A 25,573-nucleotide genomic window follows, 5' to 3' on the forward strand; every position below is an offset into this window, starting at 1 on the left:
GGGGTTTGAGTAGTGCTCGTACCTTTCTCTCCAGTACTCTGGAATAAACTCTCCCCGGAAGGCTGAAAAATGTGATCCTTCTGTAGTTGAAACACACCCTCCGCTCACCTTTCTTGAAAGGGCGACCATCACCTTTGTCGGCCAATAGAGAGGTACTGGTATTGAACCTCACCCATAGTGCGCATCTTGATTAAAGGTGCGCAGTGACAGACTTTAGTTGAGATGGACAATGCTGCGCGAAATGTGCTTTTTTCGCTTAATCAGCAGGGAGAATTGGGTCCTAAATGCGAGCGCTGGGCTACACAGCTACAACTCTACTTCTACGTCACACCTCACTCAACAGGCACCACCTTTTAAAGGTGCACATTCAATGATAGGCTCTTGTCTCATGAATAATTTCTCAACAGCACACGCCACATATTTTACTTGATTTTTTATATAAAGCAATAATTACTATCCATCCATCCATCCATCCATTTTCTTCCGCATATCCAAGGTCGAGACGCGGGGGCAACAGTCTAAGCAGAGAAGCCCAGACGTCCCTCCCTCCAGCCACTTTGTCCAGCTCCTCCCGGGGGATCCCGAGGTGTTCCTAGGCCAGCAGGGAGACATAGTCTTCCCAACGTGTCCTGGTTCTGGAGGCGTTCGGGTGGCATCCTGACCAGATGCCCGAACCACCTCATTTGGCTCCTCTCGATGTGGAGGAAGAGCGGCTTTACTTTGAGCTCCTCCCAGATGACAGAGCTTCTCACCCTATCTCTAAGGGAGAGCCCCGCCACCCGACAGAGGAAATTCATTTTGGCCTCTTGTACCCGTGATTTTGTCCTTTCGGTCATAACCCAAAGCTCATGACCATAGGTGAGGATGGAAACGTAGATCGACCGGTAAATTGACAGCTTTGCCTTCCGGCTCAGCTCCTTTTTCACCACAACGGATCGATACAGCGTCCGCATTACTGAAGACGCCGCACCGATCTGCCTGTCGATCTCACAATCTACTCCTCCCTCACTCGTGAACAAGACTCAGAGGTACTTGAACTCCTCCACATGGGGCAAGATCTCTTCCCCAACTTGGAGATAGAACTACACCCTTTTCCGGGCGAGAACCATGGACTTGTACTTGGAGGTGCTGATTCTCATCCCAGTTGCTTCACACTCGGCTGAGAACCGATCCAGTGAGAGTTGAAGATCCTGGCCAGATGAAGTCATCAGGACCACATCATCTGCAAAAAGCAGAGATTTAATCCTGCAGCCACTAAACCGGATTCCCTCAATGCCCTGACTGCGCCTAGAAATTATGTCCCTGGTAATAAATGATATTCCTTAAGGAGCAATTTAATTTATTACGAAGGTCCTGGGTTCAATCCCGGGCTCGGGATCTTTCTGTGTGGAGTTTGCATGTTCTCCCCTGACTGTGTGGGTTCCCTCTGGGTTTCCGGCTTCGTCCCGCCTCCAAAGACATGCACCTGGGGATGGGTTGATTGGCAACACTTAATGGTCCCTAGTGTGTGAATGTCAGTGTGAATGCTGTCTGTCTATCTGTGTTGGCCCTGCGATGAGGTGTACCCCGTTTTCCGCCCAAATACAGCTGAGATAGGCTCCAGCACCCCCTGCAACCCCGAAAGGGACAAGCGGTAGACAATGGATGGATGGATGGATGAACTAATGAGTTATTTATTTTTTACCTTGATTTACCTAGGAATCTCTAGAGTCTTGCCACACAAATTCGTACACCAGTGTTGTGGCACTGTGTGAAAGGTGGGTGAAGTGTCTTGCCCAAGGGCACAACGACAGTGAGTAGGATGGTTCTAGGAACCCGGGAAGACTGCTCTACCGTCTGAACCATGGCAAAAACGAAATATATGATATGAAAAAAAATCATGATCTAATAGGATATTTACTTTTTTGCTGGAAGTTATTATACCAGCTCAGTGCTAATTATATCTTAAGAGAGGTTTATACTCTGAAATTGAGAGGGGTATCCTTTTCCATTTTCATTTTCATTTAATTGGATTATCACGGTCTTCTTCAGCTGCATGAAAATTGCCTTAGCTTGCACCAACTTTCAAACAAGCTCTGGGATAAAACTTTGGTGTGGCTAAATGCACTCATTCGCTCTTATTATTGTGTCACTTTCCTTCATGCTCCCTACCTCCCTCTTTTACTGCCATTTCCATCTTTCCATCTTCAGTCACTTCTCTAAATTAATCTCGTTAAAGGACTTGGCTCTCGTGCAGCGGGGCAGAAACAAGGCCCCCAAATGTGCACCAACAGTAAAAAATTTACACAAAAAAATCGAAATACTCACGCAAGCATATCAGTGGACTGATCCTACACTTGCAACTTTCAGACTTTTCATTATATGTGTTTTTAACTTATCCCTGGTTTCCTATTAATGCCACTTCTAAATCTTGTGAACGATGGACTTTAGGAAGTCAACGCCATGTCATGACCTGTGCCTTAGGCAGGGCCGTCATGTAGGGGGAAAGGTTATTACAATTCTAAGAGTCCACACACAGACCCAGTGGCCTCTATGACAAAATGATTATGCATACTCTAAACTAATATATATTCATACGAATAAATCCAAATTAAAACAAAGCCAAAAGTCATAAAGTATTCTAATTTAAATAATTTCAAAAAACCCTTAGGCCCCTCCTTTAAAAATGGTTTGGTCCACATCGCGTTCGTTCTTCCCATGGTTCTTTCTCATCGGAATTAAGTGAGCGCAATCGAACTCCAGCAGGGTTAGGATGCCCCCCAAATAGCACAAGTTCGAGCACCAGAACGAGTTAGAAAGGAGGCCAAGAGTAGGACCACCAGCGCAGGGGCCCAGGACAATAAAAACATTTTGGTGGGAGAGTAAAACTGCTGAGGGGGCAGCTCAAACAATTAGCCTACTTGTTCATTCATTTAATGTATGTAACATTATCTTTGATGGGGCGCACGCTGGACTCTGGAGCCTACGTTAGCTGTCATCTGGCCGTGCTACACTCTGGACAAGTGACTAGTTCATTAACAAACAAAAAAAAGCAACGGTGTGACTGTGCGATACACACATATCACTGTCTGACAGTGCTCTAGTATGCGCCCATTGAGAGGCTGCATTGAATAGTATTATGATGCATTCAAGTTGTCATGTCTGTGATCATGTTTTGTTTGTCATGTCCTGTTTGGTTTTTGGACTCTTTTGGGTCCTGTTTTCACTCCATTGTTTTGTCACCATAGCAACCATTAGTTTCACCTGGTTCACATTTTCACTCACGCACCTGTTGTCAATCATGTCTTTGTTATTTAAGCCGATAGTTGCCAGGAAGTCAGCCGGGCGACATTACCGCTGTTACCCTTGACACCCATGATACTTCTGCGCACTTCATGCCATGATTTGCTCTCTTCATGTCATGTCACAGTAAGTGTTTTGTTTCATGTCCATAGTTTTTGCCCAAGTTCTAGTTTTTGTTTTCATTAGTCAAGTTGTATCTCTGCCTTGTGTGCGCTTTTTGTTGCTTTTTGAGTAATAGAATAAATCATGTCCTTACCTTCACACCATGTCCGCTCCAACTTCTCTTGCATCTCGGGAAAACAAACCCACCACAGTCCACGTTGTGACACAAGTTCTACTTGTTATAGGTCCCAGGTAACCTGGACAAGCAGTCAGATAATAATGTCCTGTTAAACAGGAGGAAAAACCACACAGAATGTTTCGGTTGTTTACAGACTGGTCGCTCTCATCAAAATTTATTAACAGAAATTATAAATCCACAATTGACTTCATTTCCCATATCTTTTGTCACTTTGTATTATCATGTCAATGTCTTTTACTTTATCTTCAACTCTATTTTCATCAAAACACTCAATAGACTATCATTAAACCGTTACTTTATCACTGGAGTTATAATTACCATAACAATACTGTATGCCTTTCCCATATATTTCCACATATCGACATCATCACTCCAAAACATACAATATAGTACCCAATTAGACCTTTTTTCACTGTCTTGTCTTTCTCAGGAATATTCACCTTTAACTTAGTGCTTTTTTTTAGCAACATTCATTTAAGCACTTTACATTTCTTCATATTCTTCTTCTTATAATAGCAGCTTTAAGTTACTGTACTCGAAATGTTAATTGACCATTCCTGAGAGCTTAACTTATATAACCATGTCCAAACACAATACAATAGCAGGTAAAACCTCTTTCAGAACACACACATTATGCAAAAATACATTATAAAATCAATAAGAAAACGGGAGCTGTAATTTCGGAGTCTGAATTAGAATCAGAAGTTCCTATATACACATTGCGCACTCACGTCGCCATTTTGTATTAATTACTGCAGCCAGACTATTGTGCTCTGCACAAACACTAACTACATCTTGCAAACACTTTTAGAGTTAAGCTCCACCATCAGAACATGTACTTAAAGTTATAATGATCACATGGATATCATTCAGTGAGTTGATGTACCAAAACTAACCTGTACTAACCTGAACAGGAGGAAAAATCTCAGTTGTTTACAGACTGGTCGCGCTCATCAGAATGACAAGAAGCTTCCGGTCTGCAGGTAATAGCATTCTATTAGGAAGAAACGCTCTACTGCCCCCTACTGACCAAGGTGAATACTGATGAATGTGGAATGACAGCTCCAAAAACGAATTAAAACCACAAAATAAAATAAATAAACCAACAGAAAAATGTGACACATTATGGGTGGGTCACACGTTCCCCGACAAAGAAAATGACTCCCGGCATTCCAAAACAAAATACTCTTTTCAATACACTTTTTTTCAAATCAAAACTTGTATGTTAGTGTCCAAATGAAGGGACAATATATGGCATCATGACAGTGTATGGCAGTGTTGGGTATAGCGTGGGATAGCGTGGGTAATGTGGTGTTGGGCCTGACTGTATTCCCCATGCTGGCAATGTTTGAGGCCCACAAAGTCCAATACTGTTGACTGACCCAATTGACTGGTAGGATGGCTGACCAAGAGACTCGTAAGTCAGTGTCCTAGGTGGTCTCCTGTCTCGCACTGGTCTCCTGACTGAATCACACTGAGGACTGTCATGGTTAGTGTCATACCTGGCTTAGTCATGTTCATTTTCAGCATTCTGTCCGTATTTGTGTTCACTGGATTGTTCTTGCTCCACAGTTCAGGTTCCTTTACTGTGAAGCTAGGATGCTGCCTGTGCTCTCCTGCTTGTGCGGTCAGCCTTGCTTGTTCATGTAAGGATGGAGAAGTAACAGGGTTTCTTTGAGGCACGTGGGTGGTTGTTACATTTGGCCTTTGTGACTCGACTGGCCTTGATACTCAGTACTGTGGTCTTGGGCCATCTTCATCAAGGCAGATGAAGCACTGCTTTGGAACGTCTCTCTCTCTGCATTCCTTTCAACCTGACTCATATTCCATTGTCTCTCTTTGGTCGGTGCTTGGTTCTTTGACTGTTCAGCCACACTCACAGGTAAGTCATTTACAAGGTGGAGGAGATTCCTATGTAGAGTACAGACTTTGCCACCACCTTCACATGAAGGTCATATCGTCTCTTGCCTCGTGCACTGGACTGCTGACTGTTCCCAGATGCAATGCCCTTTTGTCCGCGTACCCTTGGGGTGTTTCACCCTCCTCTTCAGAGGACAGACCAAAGAGCAGATCAACAGGGGGACGGCGGTAGAGCCCAAACATGAGATAGTGGGGTGAGAAACCTGTGGCCTCGTGTCTAGTGCAGTTGTATGCGTGCACCACCTGTGGTAAATGATCCTTCCAGTTGTTCTTTTTCTCCTCTTGCAGTGTTCTCAACATCTGAAGCAACGTCCGATTGAATCTCTCGTCAGGGTTTCCCGGTGGATGGTATGGGGTTGTCCTGGAGTGTCCCACCCCAGACAGTTGCTGGCAGCAGGGTGAAGAGCTGGCCAAGGTGCTGAACCATGGGCCGGCCATGGTGCTGAAGCGGGCGCTGGCCGTGGTGCTGACTCGGGAACCAGCCAGGGTGCAGGTGCTGGTATGGGGGCCAGTCTTGGAGCTGGTACTGGTATGGGCACCAGTCTAGAAGCGGGAGCTGATACTGGCATGGAAACCAGTCTAGGAGCGGGTGCTGGCATGGGAACCAGCCTAGGAGCGGGTGCTGGCATGGGAACCAGCCTAGCAGCGGGTGGTGGTGGGCTGGCTGAGGGCTGCGGCTGGGAAAAACGAAAGACAGGTGGTATTGATCTGGCAGGGGGTAGCCTGGCTGGGTGCAGCTGTGCTACCATACCAGCACAGCCACCAGTACAACCCCCCCCCCCCCCCCCCCCTGAAATCAGATGCCAGACGCTTCCTGTCGACTGAAGAACAGTCACTGAGGATGGGACCCCCTCCCACCCTCAGCGACTGTTCTTCAGTCCAGGCGGTGGGTAAATTCCTCTAACCCTACCGCACCGGTAAACAGTCCATGATATTGGTGAGGTGGGCTAGAAAAATTCTCCAGGGGGGAGGGAAAACAAAAAGACATAGTGAGTGGGGCAAAAAAAAGTCACTGGGTACGGGACTAAAGTCACTGCGGAGCGGGGCTAAGGAAAAACTCTGCCGTCAGGTCCTATAATTAATTTGGCCAGAACGTACTGTTATGTATGTAGGAGGGAGTTGTGACGGCACAGAACCACAAGAGGGCAATATTGCTATATGTATTTATTATATATATATAAACAATATAACATATAAATCCATCCATCCATTTTCTGCCACTTGTCCCCTTTGGGGTCGCGGGGGGTCGCTGGATCCTATCTCAGCTGCATTCGGGCGGTAGGCGGGGTACACCCTGGACAAGTCGCCACCTCATCACAGATGCACACTCACATTCACACACCAGGGCCAATTTTAGTGTTACCAATCAACCTATCCCCTGGTGCATGTCTTTAGAGGTGGGAGGAAGCCGGAGTACCCGGAAGGAACCCACGCAGTCACGGGGAGAACATGCAAACTCCACACAGAAAGATCCCGAGCGCAGGATTGAACCCAGGACCTTTGTATTGTGAAGCAGAAGCACTAACCCCTCTTCCATCGTGCTGCCCATAATATAATTATAATAAATAATGAACAATATATTCAATTAAACAACAAAGGAATGGAGTGTGACAAAACCCAAAAGGGTGTATGGTGTAAGACTATGTGTATGAATGATTAGCTGTTGAGGTTTACCGTGTAGTGTAGAGAGAGACAGCAGACAATTCCAAAAAGGGGCTAGGCAGAAAGAGGTCGTGATCCGAGCGGGAGGTCAGTGGGGCTGGAGAGCGACAAGAAGTCCGTGTCCAAAGCGGGGGTCGAGGATGGAGGGGGCGGGGGGGAGTCAGTCAAGATCCGGGGGGGGCAAGAAAGCGAGACGCACAGCTCGAATCCCAGGCAACGGAAGGAAAACACTGCGGGCACAAGGGAGATGACAGGAGACAAATCAAACACGGGGAAGAAAACACGGAGAGCAAAGAGCTAAGTTGCATAGAGCCAACAATCGGTTACGGGACATCAACAGAAGGTTACGTTCTGGCCACGGATAGCAGATTGAGCAGGCTCTTGAAGGCAGGACCTCTCATTAGCGCCAGGTGCGTAGATTGCCGGCGATTGATTGCAACTGCTTGCTGACGCCGGTCCGACATGCATTGCGCGTTCTCAGAGCTGCGCGCGCAGCACACAGATGAATGCGCACTGACACGCGCCCGAGCTGTGACATTATTACATTTTAACAGAAGTGTAGATAGAACATGTTAAAAGAGAAAATAAGCAGATATTAACAGTAAATTAACAAGTAGATTAATAATTCATTGTCTTCCACTTGTCCTTAAAGGGGAACATTATCACCAGACCTATGTAAGCGTCAATATATACCTTGATGTTGCAGAAAAAAGACCATATATTTTTTTAACCGATTTCCAACCTCTAAATGGGTGAATTTTGGCGAATTAAACGCCTTTCTATTATTCGCTCTCGGAGCGATGACGTCACAATGGGAAGCAATCCGACATTTTCTCACTTTCGTCGGTGTGTTGTCGGAGGGTGTAACAACACGAACAGGGACGGATTCAAGTTGCACCAAAGATGCGAAAGTGGCAAGAAATTGGACGAAATTTGTTCAAAATACGAGGCTGTGGGGAAAGCTGACAAATGGTCAGTCGTTTGTTCCGCAGACTTTACCGACGAAAGCTATGTTACGACAGAGATGGCAAGAATGTGTGGATATCCTGCGACACTCAAAGCAGATGCATTTCCAACGATAAAGTCAAAGAAATCTGCCGCCAGACCCCCATTGAATCTGCCGGAGTGTGTGAGCCATTCAGGGACAACGGACCTTGGTAGCACGGCAAGCAATGGCGGCAGTTTGTTCCCGCAGACGAGCGAGCTAAACCCCCTGGATGTCTTGGCTCACACCGTCCCTTATGCCACCGAAGATGATCAAGAGAAGAATATCGACCGTAGCTTCCCTGGCCTGCTGACATCAACTCCAAAACTGGACAGATCAGCTTTCAGGAAAAGAGAGCGGAAGAGGGTATGTCTACAGAATATATTAATTGATGAAAACTTTATTCATTACTCGCGGTTTTACGTAAATTATTATACATAAACTGTGTTTACCAATAATTTAGCTTAAAAACATTTATTTTTTTCAATCATTCGAGTACATTCGGGTAGTCTTGTGTAATGCAGTATTTTGTGTCTATTTAGGTATGGTTAACCTGAGTGCTGAAATCGTGGAAAAATATATGTTCTTAGCGCGCCTGAAATGGGCTGTCTGCACTCTCAAAGTGCATGTTGTTGCCAAATGTATTTCATATGCTGTAAACCTAGTTCATAGTTGTTAGTAATTATCTTATCAGACAGTGTAAAGCCGCTGAAATCCGAGTCTGAATCCGAGCTAATGTCGCTATACCTTGCTGTTTGTTTGTATTGGCATCACTGTGTGACGTCACAGGAAAATGGACGGGTGTATATGATGATGGTTAAAATCAGGCAATATGAAGCTTTTTTTAGGGATATTGCGTGATGGGTAAAATTTTGAAAAAAACTTCGAAAAATATATAAAATAAGCCACTGGGAACTGATTTTTAATGGTTTTAACCCTTCTGAAATTGTGATAATGTTCCCCTTTAATAATTTTGACAAAATAATAGAACTGCATACGTCAGCAGCTAAATTAGGAGCCTTTGTTTGCTTACTTACTAATAAAAAACAAGTTGTCTAGTATCCATCCATCCATCTTCTTCCGCTTATCCGAGTATCCAAGGTCGGGTCGCGGGGGCAGCAACCTACGCAGGGAAGCCCAGACTTCCCTCTCCCCAGTCACTTCGTCCAGCTCTTCCTGTGGGACCCCGAGGCGTTCCCAGGCCAGCCGGGAGACATAGTCTTCCCAACGTGTCCTGGGTCTTCCCCGCGGCCTCCTACCGGTCGGACGTGCCCTAAACACCTCCCTAGGGTGGCATCCTGACCAGATGCCCGAACCACCTCATCTGCAGCGGCTTTACTTTGAGCTCCCCCCGGATGGCAGAGCTTCTCACCCTATCTCTAAGGGAGAGCCCCGCCACCCGGCGGAGGTAACTCATTTCGGCCGCTTGTACCCGTGATATTGTCCTTTCGTTCATAACCCAAAGCTCATGACCATAGGTGAGGATGGGAACGTAGATCGACCGGTAAATTGAGAGCTTTGCCTTCCGGCTCAGCTCCCTCTTCACCACAACGGATTGATACAGCGTCCGCATTACTGAAGACGCCGCACCGATCCGCCTGTTGATCTCACGATCCACTCTTCCCTCACTCGTGAACAAGACTCTGAGGTACTTGAACTCCTCCACTTGGGGCAAGATCTCCTCCCCAACCCGGAGATGGCACTCCACCCTTTTCCGGGCGAGAACCATGGACTCGGACTTGGAGGTGCTGATTCTCATCCCAGTCGTTTCACACTTGGCTGCGAACCGATCCAGTGAGAGCTGAAGATCCTGGCCAGATGAAGCCATCAGGACCACATCATCTGCAAAAAGCAGAGACCTAATCCTGCAGCCACCAAACCAGATCCCCTCAACGCCTTGACTGCGCCTAGAAATTCTGTCCATAAAAGTTATGAACAGAATCGGTGACAAAGGGCAGCCTTGGCGGAGTCCAAACCTCACTGGAAACATGTCCGACTTACTGCCGGCAATGCGGACCAAGCTCTGGCACTGAGCATACAGGGAGCGGACTGTTGTCTAGTATATTCACTATTTTATTTAAGGACAAACTTGCAATAAAAAAACATATGTTTAATGTACCCTAAGATTTTTTGTTAAAATAAAGCCAATAATGCAATTTTTTTGTGGTCCCCTTTATTTAGAAAAGGACTGAAAAGTACAGAAAAGCATCAAAATAATTTTGGTACCGGTACTGGTACCAAAATATTGGTATCAGGACGACACTAGTACCTAGAGTGCATCACAGATCATTTCTGCTAGGTCTTATTCTCTGGCAAACCAGGCGCGTATGAGGTGTGTTATGAAGCGGAGTTACGCCATACCTACAGTTATGTTACACTTCCATTATAATTTGTTTATGAGCGAGGGCAAACCAGAAGCGCCAAATCCGAATTTGTGACAGGCTTCCACGAAGAAATGAATATACAGAGTCAGTGCCCGCGTGCCGAGAATAGTCGCAACTTGCCGAGGAAAAAGTATTTAGTATCCACGCATTTTTGTGTTTGTTGGTATCGAAATCATTTGAAATCATTGATCCAATATCATTTTAAAAATGTATAACCTTGCAGTTGAAAAGACAACTGATTTGATTTGTGTGGCCTGGCCCCAGCTGTAGCAATCCTTTAATTAGAAACTAAATCAGCCTGAGCGACAGGGCAGGGTATTGCGGGACTCGCCAGCTGGGGGTGAAGGAAGCCTTCTTCGATATGCCACAAATCTCCACGCCTCATTTGCGTCGACTGGGACAGCGTTTGGAAAGCGTCTTCTCGAGATGTTTGCTTTCCAGCACCATCAGAAATACTTTAATCATGCCATCTTTCTTGTTGTATGGCTCGGAGCGACTGCAAATTGCCTTGATGTGCTTTAGAAAGTGTGCAAAAGAGAGATCAGTTATGGACCATTGTATCATGTGTCTTGGTGTGATCTCGGTCTAATGAGGCTGGAAACAGCTGCTCACACATGCAACTCTGAATAATAGATGTGGTCGGCCGCACTTTCATGCAGGTTCCCTTAGCCTCTGATTGCACCGGCTGAAGGGAAGAAAGAAAGAAGAAGAAAAAAAGGGTCATCATGTTCAAAAGACGTTTCATCTTTTAGTCTGAAGTACCGAGGAGAGAAATGAGCGGTTTCTTATCAGGAGGTGTCTCAGAGTTCATTTGATGATTTGAATGACATTGTTTGCCGTGCTAGTTTACGGTCTAAAAACATTAAAAAAAGAAAAAAGGAGCACGATGATGTCGTGGTTAACACATCTGTCTTAGTGTCATGCGGTCTTAATTCCAAATTGTGTTTTTTTTCTTTGTATCCTTCCACAGACTTAACACATACGTTCAGGCTAATGGGAGACTTTGATTAGCTACAAGTGTCTGAATGGTTGTTGTTGACTGGCCACCAGTCCAGTATGTACCAAAGTCTGCTGGGATAGGTCGGCCCCAGCCTAACTCTGAACAGGATAAGCGGTGTAAAATGGATGGATGGATCAGTGTGAAAACATTAATACATTTTGTGTCTTTGTGCGTTATGACAAAAAAGCAGAACTGAAATTGAGCAGAGGAGTGCTCCTCTCCACTTTTGACATAAACACTGTAACTTTGCACTTGTGCAGAGCTGCCAAGCCTCATGCTTTGTGAGTGACAGACACGCAATTTAACCCATTCTCACCCCACACTTGACATTTCTCACGCTTGTATTTCCCTATTCACTGCTCTATATCAGTGGTTCTCAAACTTCTTTCACCAAGCACTACCTCAGAAAAAAATGTGGCTCTCTAAGTACCACCAAAATGACCAACATCAAAATAAAGTAGCATAGTAGGCCCAAGTATTTGTTAAAAACTAGGCAAAGGTTTTATTTAACAAGTGTATTTAATATTTTTTGCACTGTAACATAACACATAGTTCAAACACTAACACTGTGTTTCAATTAGGAATGGGAATCAAAAACCGGTTCTGAATAAGTGTATCAATTCCTTGGAATTGCTTGCCATTATTTTCAAACAATTCTCTTGATGATTTTTGTGGGAATGATGTCATTACGCATCATGCGTAGTGACATCAGACAGCAACATGGCGCCCATGGTGGCAGAAACGCTCCCAAGTCTATTTAGAAGAAAACATTGCAACAACGCTACTTGTGATAATTGCAAGGCTGCTATTTCATCAAAAGGAGAACATTCGAGTAATATGCTGAAACATTTGAACACACAGCATATACTAATTACAAATGACTGTCAAAAACCCCAATTAGGTTTTCCATCCATCCATGCATTTTCTGCCGCTTGTCCCTTTCGGGGTCGCGGAGCCTATCTCAGCTGCATTCGGGCGCAAGGCGGGGTACACCCTGGACAAGTCACCACCTCATCACAGGGCCAACACAGATAGACAACATTCAAACTCACATTCACACACTAGGGCCAATTTGAGTGTTGCCAATCAACCTATCCCCAGGTGCATGTCTTTGGAGGTGGGAGGAAGCCGGAGTACCCGGAGGGAGCCCACACAGTCACGGGGAGAACATGCAAACTCCACACAGAAAGACCCTGAGCCCAGGGATCGAACCCAGGACCTTCATATTGTGAGGCACATGCATTAACCCCTTGTACCACCGTGCTGCCCCAATTAGGTTTTTTACATTTTTATACATCCTCACCTATGGTCATGAGCTTTGGGTTATGACCGAAAGGACAAGATCACGGGTACAAGCGGCCGAAATGAGTTTCCTCCGCCGGGTGGCGGGGCTCTCCCTTAGAGATAGGATGAGAAGCTCTGCCATCCGGGGGGAGCTCAAAGTAAAGCCGCTGCTCCTCCACATCGAGAGGAGCCAGATGAGGTGGTTCGGGCATCTGGTCAGGATGCCACCCGAACGCCTCCCTAGGGAGGTGTTTAGGGCACGTCCGACCGGTAGGAGGCCGCGGGGAAGACCCAGGACACGTTGGGAAGACTATGTCTCCCGGCTGGCCTGGGAACGCCTCGGGGTTCCACAGGAAGAGCTGGACGAAGTGGCTGGGGAGAGGGAAGTCTGGGTTTCTCTGCTTAGGCTGCTGCCCCCGCGACCCGACCTCGGATAAGCGGAAGAAGATGGATGGATGGATGGGACATTTTTATAAATCGGGTCACATATACAAACGTAGTTAAACCACCCTAAATAATTTGGTTTTGATTTTTGTTGTTTACAAATAAAGACAACACATTTTTCAAAAAGTGGCCACGATATGAATTTAGATAATCATATAACCTGTCATTATTCACTGAAATATGGTATAAATATGCCAAGTTTTCCTTTACTTCAGAGTGTAAAGTAGACACTAGCGGATAGACGTAAGATTATTATTCGTTGATCATAATAATACATCATTATTATTAAGGCTGTGAATCTTCAATATCGATTCTTGGGGTCACGATTCGATTCAAAATCGATTTTTTTTTTTCAATTCAACACGATTCTCGATTCAAAAACAATTGTTTTTCCCGATTCAAAACGATTCTCTAATCATTCAATACATAGGATTTCAGCAGGATCTACCCAAGTCTGCTGACATGCAAGCAGAGTAGTAGATTTTTGTAAAAAGCTTTTATAATTGTAAAGGACAATGTTTTATCAACTGATTGCAATAATGTAAATTTGTTTGAACTATTAAATGAACCAAAAATATGACTTATTTTATCTTTGTGAAAATATTGGACACAGTGTGTTGTCAAGCTTATGAGATAATAATAATACCTGGGATTTATATAGCGCTTTTCTAAGTACCCAAAGTCGCTTTACATGTAGAACCCATCATTCATTCACACCTGGTGGTGGTAAGCTACTTTCATAGCCACAGCTGCCCTGGGGTAGACTGACGGAAGCGTGGCTGCAATTTGCGCCAATGGCCCCTCCGACCACCACCTATCATTCATCATTCAATTCACCGGTGTGAGTGGCACCGGTGAAGTGTAATGTGTAAATAAAGTGAGATGCGATGCAAGTGTAATCCACTGTGACACTATCGTTCATTTATTATTTATTTTATAAATGTCTAATGATAATGTCAATGAGGGATTTTTAATCACTGCTATGTTGAAATTGTAACTAATATTGATACTGTTGTTGATAATATTCATTTTTGTTTCACTACTTTTGGTTTGTTCTTGTCTCCTCTCAATTGCTCTGTTTATTGCAGTTCTGAGTGTTGCTGGGTCGGGTTTGGTTTTGGAATTGTATTGCATTGTTATGGTATTGCTGTGTATTGTTTTGTTGGATGGATAAATTTAAAAAAATAAAAATAAATAAAATAATTTAAAAAATAAATAAATAAAATTTAAAAAAATCGATTTTTTAAAAATGAGAATCGATTCTGAATCGCACAACGTGAGAATCGCGATTTGAATTCGAATAGATTTTTTCCCACACTCCTAATTATTATGATGATTATGTTATTATTAGTGCATCTAATTAAGTCTACCCTTATCTTTAAAAACTACTGAGGCCTGTTTCTAACTGTAATTAAAGGTATTTGAACACACCACAGTTATGTTCAATGAGATGCGAAAGTGAAACCTGAACATAACTTTCTCCTATGCTGCCACAAATAGATAATTATGTTTACGTTTTCTTATATCACTTCATCCTTGTTCCAAAATGTTGTTGCTGTGTGTGAATGCTCTCTACGTGAACTTTGATGACCAGTGTTGGGACTAACGCGTTACAAAGTAACGCGTTACTGTAACGCCGTTAGTTTCGGCGGTAACTAGTAATCTAACGTGTTATTTTTTATATTCAGTAACTGAGTTACCGTTACTACATGATGCGTTACTGCGTTATTTTACGTTATTTTTTAATGTAGTATCGGCTAGAAACAGAAGAAGTGTCGTCCTTCTGTCTCACAAGGAAAAGAAAAGGCGTGCTTTCCTCGACCGAGGAGCGGAGCGCAGGGGAGACGTTCCTCCAGGGCCAGGGCCGGCCCGTGGCATAGGCCGTATAGGCAAATGCTAAGGGCGCCGTCCATCAGGGGGCGCCACGCCAGTGCCACAAATGTTGGAGAAAAAAAAAAAGAAAGTTGGTACTATTATTTCTAAATACAAAAAATAATCCCACGTTAATTAAAATGCAAAGTAAAGCCTAAAATCTTGCCTAGGGCGCCAGATTGGTTAGGGCCGGGCCTGTCCAGGGCCTATGTATTTCGGGGCTAACAACTTTCACTTTACCCGGCAGTGGGTCTTTACAGCTCCGGACTCGATGGTGAATGATGAGGCCGGCGGTTTGTTGCAACTTTGCGACTTTATTGGTGTCTTACACGCAGCCATCCACCAAGCTAGAGCACCTGCACACACTAACTGTTGCGCTCCCTCACCTCTCTCGCACACTCACTCACTGACGTCACTCACCTCACATGCTGTCATTTCTTAAAGGGCCACACGCACACACACATACGCTACTCTCATAACAACTAACAAGACATCATGGCGAAGCCAGAAGTCGAGTTACATGGAGACATTGTCACTACTTTTCTTTTGTCGAGCACAAAGAAAATAACATTTTAGTTAAATGTAAGTTGTGTCTTGGATCAAAGATCCTATCTACTTAAAGTTAAAGTGCCAATGATTGTCACACACACACTAGGTGTGGTGAAATTATTCTCTGCATTTGACCCATCACCCTTGATCACCCCCTGGGAGGTGAGGGGAGCAGTGAGCAGCAGCAGTGAGCAGCAGCAGTGACCGCGCCCGGGAATACTGCCCAAAACAGCAATTCAAATCTGCTGAAACAGCTAAATAAATGGTAAATGGGTTATACTTGTATAGCTTTTCTACCTTTTTAAGGAACTCAAAGCGCTTTGACACTATTTCCACATTCACCCATTCACACACACATTCACACACTGATGGAGGGAGGTGCCATGCAAGGCGCTAACCAGCAGCCATCAGGAGCAAGGGTGAAGTGTCTTGCTAAAGGACACAACGGACGTGACTGGGATGGTAGAAGGTGGTGATTGAACCAGTAACCCTCAGATTACTGGCACGGCCACTCTCCCTACTTCGCCACGCCACATAAGCAACATGCTTCGACGAAGCTAGTAAAGAGAGACACAGACTCCGATGCCACTTCACCTCCACCTAAGGATTTTAACGGAGGGACTGCTAGCCAGGACAACATTGATAGAGCCATTGCAGCGTATGTGCTAGAAGACATGCAGGCTATTTCTACAGTGGAGTCACACGTTTTCAGGCAGCTAATTAGCATGATACCGGCGTCAAACAACAAATGGCACCGAAAACATGTTCCAAGTACCTGGACAGTGAGCACATAAACATGGAAAGCGAGCTAAAGAAAACACTCCAAACTCTGCCTCTGCCTCTGCCTCTGCTCATCATTGAAGGTACACACTCTATCAATTCTCTTATATACTCTTTCATTCTAGACTTCTAGAGTGTTTGATTATCACATCACTCTAAATGTATAGACTATAAAGTTCACAAACATAAAGAGGGATGCTAGTGGGCCAGGCCAATCTTTCCTTATCTCTAAACTAAAACTGGGGAAATGTGTAGAGTGTTCTGGGCTTCACTACAGTGTTGATCTCCTGAATACATGATTTTATTTCACAATTCCTTGAGAAAAAAAAAAGCCTGGTTAGGCTTTGTGTATGTCATGTGTGCCTTCCTTGGGTGAAGCCAGCTTTACAGCTATGTTGTCATTATGCTGTTTGTTACTTATGTATGTTATGTTGCAGCTATTTCAAATAGTTTTGTAAATTTTTTTTGGCCTGAAATAAACTGGCCCTTTGAAACATATCTTTGTCTTTGTGTGTTGTATGTAGACCACATTGCTTAGCAGAGTTCAGTGATGCAAATGCATGTCAAGTTGATCAACAGATTGTATTATTCTCTAGTGCAATAACAGTACTGAAATGAAGGCTAAAAGGGCATTAATGAGAGCATTAAAAAAAAAGAAGTAACTAAATAGTTACTTTTCACAGTAACGCATTACTTTTTGGTGTAAGTAACTGAGTTAGTAACTGAGTTACTTTTGAAATAAAGTAACTAGTAACTGTAACTAGTTACTGGTTTTCAGTAACTAACCCAACACTGTTGATGACATTATGTTCCTGAGAGTTAGAATGTGTTCGGTGTGGAAACCATCTTGTTCCTGTCGAAGTCTTGTATGCAGAGTATCTTTGAGTCTGTTAAAAAGTACTGTACAAAACACCTTGCCTGGGAAGAATAATAGTGTAATTCCCCTCCAGGTTTTTACAGTTGCTGGTATCTCCTTTTTGGGAGTACAAGTTGACAAAACATAATAATACAAATGAATATAGTGCATATTGTCCAGTTGTGCCTGAAAGGGAGTGGGAAGAAGATAACTTATTTAATCCCACCCCCAGTTCTCCATTCAGTGATTATTCACATGAGTTTCACTCTTACTTTGTTCAAGGATTATAATACAGATGTTGTATCATAGTGGCATTACCACAGGTAACAATAATTATTACACTGTAACAATAATTTGTATCAACAATGTAGGAATAATGAATATACCAACAATGGTAATTGACAAAATACCAACAATGGTAATAGACAACATAGCAATAATGGTAATAGACAACATAGCAATAATGGTAAGGAAACATTGAGCACATGTTAACACTTTGAGACAGAGTATAGCAGCAGGTCAAATTAAAGACCCTCATCTCTATATTTGAACCAGACCCCATGTTTGTATAATAGTTTAAATTGATTAATAGTTTGACATTGCTTGTGATGTAAGTCCAGTTTGTTCCATAGTTTTACTCCGTATACAGACACACAAAAACGTTTACGAGTTGTTTGAGCTCTCGGCAATAAGAAATATCCAAAGCCTCTCAAGTTTTGAGCCTGCACTCGTCTTATAAAAAAATGTTGTAAATTAGGTGGCAATAATTTTTTAAAAGCTTTATATAAGATTATTAATGTATTATATTTAACAAGGTCATCAAATTTGAGCAACTTTGATTGCATAAACAGATTATGAGTATGTTCTAAATAACCAACGTTGTGAATGATCCGCACTGCTTTTTTCTGTAATAAGATGAATTGGAGGATGAATTGTGTTTTGGTAAGTATTCCCCCATACTTCAACACAGTATGTAAGGTATGGGAGTACCAAGGTGCAGTATAGAGTACGGAGTGCATTTTCATTGAGGTATAGTTTTGCTTTGTTTATAATTGAGAGGCGTTTGGAGATTTTTGTTTTAATGTGTCTGACATGAGGTTTACATGATAGTTTACTATCAATTATTACTCCCAAAAATGTATTCTCATTTACGATTTCAATTTGGGTACCATCAATACTTATTTTCTGTTCAGACGTTATGTTGCAATTTCCAAACATCACTATCTTAGTTTTATTTATATTCAAAGATAATTTATTTGTGTCCATCCATTTTTTTACTATGTTTAGTTCTGTGTTTACTGTATTTATGAGCTCATTATAGTCATCATTATTGTAGAATAAATTTGTGTCGTCTGCAAATAGTATACATTTCAGTATTTTGGATGTATTAAACATATCATTAGTATATACATTAAACAGTTTTGGCCCCAACACGGACCCTTGGGGGACACCACAAGCAATGCCAAGAGTATCAGATAAAAATTGACCCATTTTAACAAACTGTACCCTCCCTGTTAAATAACTTTTTAACCAGTCACCAGCCAGCCCCCTAATTCCATATCTTCCCATTTTATCTAGTAGAATTGAATGATTAATGGTATCAAAGGCTTTCTTTAGATCAATAAAAATACCAACTGCATATCTGTAATGCTCCAGTGCATTAGTAATGTCCTCAATAGCTTCAGTTATTGCCATTGAAGTTGTTCGTTTGGACCTAAAGCCATACTGACCGTCATTGATTATATGATGTTTCTCAAGAAAAGATTCAAGTCGAGAGTTAAATAGTTTCTCTAAGATTTTTGCGAACTGAGGCAAAAGAGAGATTGGTCTGTAATTGGTGAAAGCGTGTTTGCTGTCACTTTTGAAGAGCGGAGTTACCTTAGCGATTTTCATTTGACTTGGAAAGCAGCCAGTCTGGAATGATAGGTTACATATATAAGTTAAGGGTTTTACAATATTCAGGATAACTTTTTGAACCAATATCATGTTGATATCATGGCAGTCAGTGGAGCACTTACTTTTACACTTCCGCACAATGTTTGTCACTTCCTGCTCATTTGTAGCTGAGAGAAAGAATGACGAAGAATTCTGTTCAATAGTTGATTTTGTAACTCCATTGTCTGGGATATCAACAGCCAATTTAGGACCAACATTTACAAAAAAAAATATTGAACTTGTTTACCATATTACTCATATAATAATCTTCACCGTTTTCATCAATAAAGTAATCTGGATATGTCAACTTTGAATATCCTTGTTTGATTAGACTATTCAAAACATTCCAAGATCCTTTTATATTATTTTTGTTTTCATATAGTTTTTTTTGATAATATAACCGTTTGCTTGTTCTTATAATATCAGTTAATTTATTTTTGTACTTATTGTATCGTTGTTCGACTTCTTTTGTTTTTATTTTGATGAAAAGTTTGTAGAGATTGTTTTTCTTTTTACAGGCATTAATTATCCCTTTGGTGATCCAAGGGCTATTTTTATTTTTTCCTTTTATAAAATATTCTTTTACGGCGCAATGTTTAATATGCAGGGAAGTAAAGATGTCTAAAAAATTACAATAAGTACTGTCCACATTAGGTTTTCTGTATACTGAAGTCCAATCCTGAACTGCTAAACTATTGTTTAGGGCACAGATTGTTTCCTCAGTTATTATTCGTTAGAGATTTTTGCCATAGTGTCTTTGGTTTTCTTGAGATGACAGTCATTTAAAGTAAAAACAGGTAAATGGTCAGTGATATCACATATAAATAGGCCACTGGTGACTTGATTTCCCATAATGTTAGTAAAAATGTTGTCAACGATTGTGGCACTATGTGTTGTTATTCTGCTTGGTTTGGTTATGGTTGGATATAGAGACAAGCTGTACATTGTGTCAATGAAGTCATCAACATGTTTTTGCTTGGTTGAGTTTAACAAATCAATGTTAAAATCACCACAGATAAATATGTTTTTTTGGTTCACAGAGGAAAATAGTTTACCCATCCACTCATTGAAAGTTTCTATGCTTGAACCAGGTGCCCGATATACACAACTCATGAAGATATTTGTCTTTTTGTCATTTAGGATTTCCACTGTTAAACATTCAAATAATCTATCGACTGCTATGGTTATGTTTGTTAAAACTTTAAATGTAACAGATTTATGAATGTACAATGCGACCCCTCCTCCTATTTTATTTATTCTGTTTATGTATCTTAATTCATAGTCATTTAGACTAAAATCAATACCTTTATCATTGTTGAACCAGGTTTCAGTAATTGCAATAATGGTAAATGGATGACTAAATTCTTTCAAGTAATTCTTGATAGCCTCAAAGTTAGTGTACATGCTTCGACTATTGAAATGTATTATAGATAGACTATTTTCTGATTTAACACTGTTTTCATATTGTTCACGGGTAAAATAATTACAGTTTTTAACAATCGCAGAGAAAAAAAAATTATCAGGGTCTATGTCCATATCAGTCTCTGTTGTGGCGTGCTCTTGATACTTACACATGTCCAGTTCTTTTTGTTGATGTTGGAGGATCTTCTGTAACATGTCCATATCAATACTTGGTGTGGTCTGTGTTCTTGGTGTGGGTAGCATTGAGATGATGTAAAAGTCACAAGCTACATTGATACCAAGTACTGCGTCAATGTCAATACTTCTCAAGATCTTCTATTTTCCTTATCACCAAGACTTTTGCTTCCTCCGGCGTCCCATTTAATTTGATGAAGATCTTACAGTTCGTTACCCAGGTTTGTTGAATCTTGCTTTGCCTTTTAAGTTGTCGTGCGACCCTTGCGATGTCAGCATTTTTCTTGGTCAAGTGTTCATTTATGAAAACATCTGTACCTTTGAGTTTGCGTCCTTGCTGTAATAGTGCAATTTTCTTCTTTCTGTTTGTGAATCTCATGATGACAGCGGGTGGTCTCTGGTTCCTCATGGGCAGTGGGTGACACGCCTCGATATGCTCCAAGTCCATCTCTATTCCCCTGCTCTGGAGATAGGAAGCCACCTGCTGCTCCACCGACTGTGTCTCCTGCACGCTGGGCTCCCCGCTGCTCGCGGTCACCGCACGCGCGTAGTTGCGTGGCTTGATTTTGATCCCGGTGATGACCACATCATTCATGCGGGAGTATTGCTCCAGCTCGTCCACTCGCTGCTCCAGGTCCACAATGCGCCGGTCTTTTTCCACGTTCTGGAGGCATAGTTGTTTCACCTCCTCCAGCAGGCCCAAAAGCTGCTCCTGTTGCTCCCTCACCGCAGTCACATCGCGGAGTGGAGTGTGACCTTCATCTCTTCGAGTTCCTCCGATGTCGGGCTTTTCCTCGGTGCAGGCATCACGATGGTCAAACTGCCGACGCATCCAGCAACAGAAGAAAAAAATCCACCTCCGTATCTCAGGCTGGTAATGCTAGCCGGCTCTGGTGTGCTAGCTCGCAGCACCGATCGACACAAGCTACAAAGTGTCAAGGCACAGTGACACAGCGAAGCCAAAAAAGCACAAAAAGTACAAAAAAGTACAAAAAGATGTACTGGATTTGCACAAGGCGATTGCCAAACTCGACAGCCCCACTTCGAAAACAGCCAGACGCGCGCGAACTCCAAACCGGAAGTGACGCCATGACCATACCTTACAGTTTGTGGAAGATGTGGCAGAACTTCCAGCAGAGCACCGCATTGCTGAAGAAAGGAAGCCGGTAGATTACTACACAGAAAGTGTGGGTGCCTTTCTAATTATGCGTCCCCAAAATGCAAGCCCTTGCATGCAGGAGGATGCTAGAAAATGTCCGATACGTTGCAGAAGTCAGCCTTAATGCATTGTTGCAGCTCGATTATGTTTGTGTCCATCAATCAACGCCCGTTTACGAAACGAGCGGGTGAAATGTTGGGCCTTGCTCAGGGGGCGTGGCCACGGTGTCAAGAGCGGGTGAATGTGAGGCTGAAATGAGAGGAGTTAGGCGCGCGGGCGTGTTCTGGGGTTAAAATGCATGCCTGATGGCCGATCTGTTATTCACTCAGACTCTCCGGGTATCACTGTTGTCATATTAATACCTAATTTTTTTCCTAATATTTCTGCGATAGACCGGAAGGGTCCCAAAGATCGACTGGTCGATCGCGATCAACGGGTTGGCGACCCCTGCTCCAAAGGAGATGACAAACAGCCTGTCAGACACAGCAGCTAAGGCAGGCCTCAGGATGAGCACTGAAAAAACAAAGGTCACGTCAGTAAAGGAAGAAAATAACGAAACTGCAGAAAATGTACAGAGCTTTAACTACCTGGCGAGCATTTTTTCCAATAAGGACACACAGGAATTGACATTTCAAGAAGCTTGGGCAAAGATAGAGCTGTCTTTTGAAGACTGAAGAAGATCTGGACATCAAGATACTTCACATCAAAAATTAAAATTGTTCTATACAACTTCTTAATCATCCCAGTAGCCATATATGCCAGTGAGATTCGGAAGATGGCAGAGGCACTGTCCCAAAAAAAGATCAATGTTTTTCATCAAAGATGCCTCAGGAACTTTCTAAACTTTACAAAAAAAAAGTCCCAAACGAAGAGAAAACTAAACAAATTCCACTTAACACCATTGTAAGGAAACGTCGACTGACAATGTCACACGTACTGACGTGTTGTTGAGTTAAGTGTTTTAAGTTAGCTTTGCAGCTGTCCAGGTGGAACGAACCATTTTGCTTTTTGCAGTTTCGAGACATTCCTCATTTGATTCAACTGTAAGCTTGTTATTGAACTCTCACTGATATATTTATTCTATATTAACATTTATTATGATGTTTTATAACTTACATATTTAAAGGACAGAAGAAAATCTTTAAAAAAAAAAGTCCAGGGGCCCCATAAACAAGCCCCGTAGACACAAACTATATCTCTGTACTTACATAACATTATTAAAAAAGTCAAATTTGCATTAGAAGGAAGCTTTTGAGTGTTGTCCTTCCTTTTAAACTACGTATTTTGATAAAGCGCTAATACTATCTTCCTGGGAATATCCTCCCAAAAATCTTCCGAAGATGCTGCAGATTGTATGATATAACACATTTTAAAGACATATAAATCAACTCCAGACACAGTTATTCATCCATCCATCCATCCATTTTCTACCGCTTATTCCCTTCGGGGTCGCAGGGGGCGCTGGAGCCTATCTCAGCTACAATCGGGCGGAAGGCGGGGTACACCCTGGTCAAGTCGCCACATTCATTCCAATTAAAATAATCAATCAATGGTATTGAGTCCTATGTTTGCCGTAAGTCCAAAATTGACTCATTGCTACCATATGCTATGATGTACAGTAAATTTGAGACACAGTAATGCTGGACCAGAAAAAGGTATTCATTCTTGTCTTTTATTTTTCAGTTTTGCTGTTCATCCAGCTTGAATTGCATAGATAACTGTTTCCTGCACATACACGTGATTATCGGGATAGCGTCTTCAGTTGTGATTCGGCAGTAGTCACATGCTGACTTTTAGAATAGTCACGCTAAGATGGGAAGCATTTCACAGATGAGCTAAATTGACCGCAAAATGATTTATTTTTTATCATATAACTTGGTTCTCTCTGTCTGTATATGGCAACACATGTCATGCCACACTTTAACATTGTGTTTATACAAACAATTGAATGATATCATCCAAACTGATTCTTGATAATCCTTATTCTTTGATAAATAGACACATAAACATGGTCGTGTTTCCTTATTTATTAACGAATGAGTGAACGTACAATTAATTCCTCAATAAACAGACACAAACATGGTAGTGTTTGCATCTTTATAAATGAATGAGTGAATCAGAATCAGAAATACTTTATTAATCCCAGAGGGGAAATTAAAATTTTCAGCACAATCCCATTCAAGATCAGACAAACATTACAGGGAGACTGAACAGGATCGCTGACGGGTCTGCCAACTTCCGGCGCCCCTTACAGAAAAGGTGAGATACAGGTAAACAATGGGGGGGTGAGAAAGAAAAAAAAATCGGTCCCTGGAGAGGGGGGTCCAGACTGAGGACAAGGGAAAAAACAACTCATAGCCATAGCACACATCCCTCTTACATGTGTATAAGAGGGAAACATCAAACATCAAAGAACACAAAGGACATTAAAGACAGTAAAAGAGCAGAGCTGATGCAACCAGCCACTTCTACATACAGCTATGAATAAAAAGTAAAAGAAACATATACAATGTGGTGGCCTCTGCGGTGTTCCGTGGTCCCACCCGCCTCTCACAGCATCTTCCCTATCTGAATCGCTCCCACTGCCCTCTAGTCCTTCACTCTCACTTTCCTCATCCACAAATCTTTCATCCTCGCTCAAATTAATGGGGAAATTGTCGCTTTCTTGGTCCGAATCGCTCTCGCTGCTGGTGGCCATGATTGTAAACAATGTGCGGATGTGAGGAGCTCCACAACCTGTGACGTCACGCGCATATCGTCTGCTGCTTCCGGTACAGGCAAGGCTTTTTTATCAGCGACCAAAAGTTGCGAACTTTATCGTCGATGTTCTCTATTAAATCCTTTCAGCAAAAATATGGCAATATCGCGAAATGATCAAGTATGACACATAGAATGGACCTGCTTTCCCCGTTTAAATAAGAAAATCGCATTTCAGTAGGCCTTTAATCACCAAGGAAAAACCTGTAGGGTGAACAGCTGATTTGACTACTTCCGGTGCTGACATAAGCTGACTCGCGTCCCATATGTGACCAAGGATGAACAAATAACCTACATTACTAGGACTGTATTGGCCATGAACTGCTAGCTTCTACAGTTGGGGTGCTCAAATTGTGGCACAGGGGCCATGTGTGGCTCGTAACTCATCTGTCATTGGCCCTAGGCACATTTAATAAACACCAGCAAAAATTTAAAAAACAGCACGCATGCACAATGAAAAAAAAAAAAAAATGTTGACATCAGTGATAATGAAACCACAACGCTTTGTCTTATAAAACAAATTTCAATATATATAGTATATATATATATGGATGGATGGATATATATACTGTACATATATACATATACATATATACATATATATGCATATACAGTATATATATATATATATATATATATATATATATATATATATATATATATATATATATATATATATATACATACTGTATGTATATATATACATACATAAATATATATATATATATATATATATATATATATATATATATATATATATATATATATATATATATATATATATATATCTCCATTCATCCATCCATC

General features: G+C 42.2%; 1 protein-coding gene across 1 annotated transcript; it reads right to left on the bottom strand.

The window, feature by feature from the left end:
- Nucleotides 1–7,035: 7,035 nt before the first annotated feature.
- On the bottom strand, nt 7,036–21,897 carry LOC133575034 (uncharacterized). The gene is made up of 2 exons (XM_061927510.1): nt 20,826–21,897; nt 7,036–7,395 (listed from the first exon to the last, which is right to left on the bottom strand). The coding sequence occupies exon 1, from the start codon at nt 21,680–21,682 to the stop codon at nt 20,972–20,974; it is 711 nt and encodes a 236-aa protein (XP_061783494.1). The 5' UTR covers nt 21,683–21,897; the 3' UTR covers nt 7,036–7,395; nt 20,826–20,971.
- Between the last annotated feature and the right edge of the window lie 3,676 nt (nt 21,898–25,573).

The sequence above is a fragment of the Nerophis lumbriciformis genome, linkage group LG32 (genome assembly GCF_033978685.3).
Source record: "Nerophis lumbriciformis linkage group LG32, RoL_Nlum_v2.1, whole genome shotgun sequence".
Taxonomy (NCBI): Eukaryota; Metazoa; Chordata; class Actinopteri; order Syngnathiformes; family Syngnathidae; genus Nerophis; species Nerophis lumbriciformis.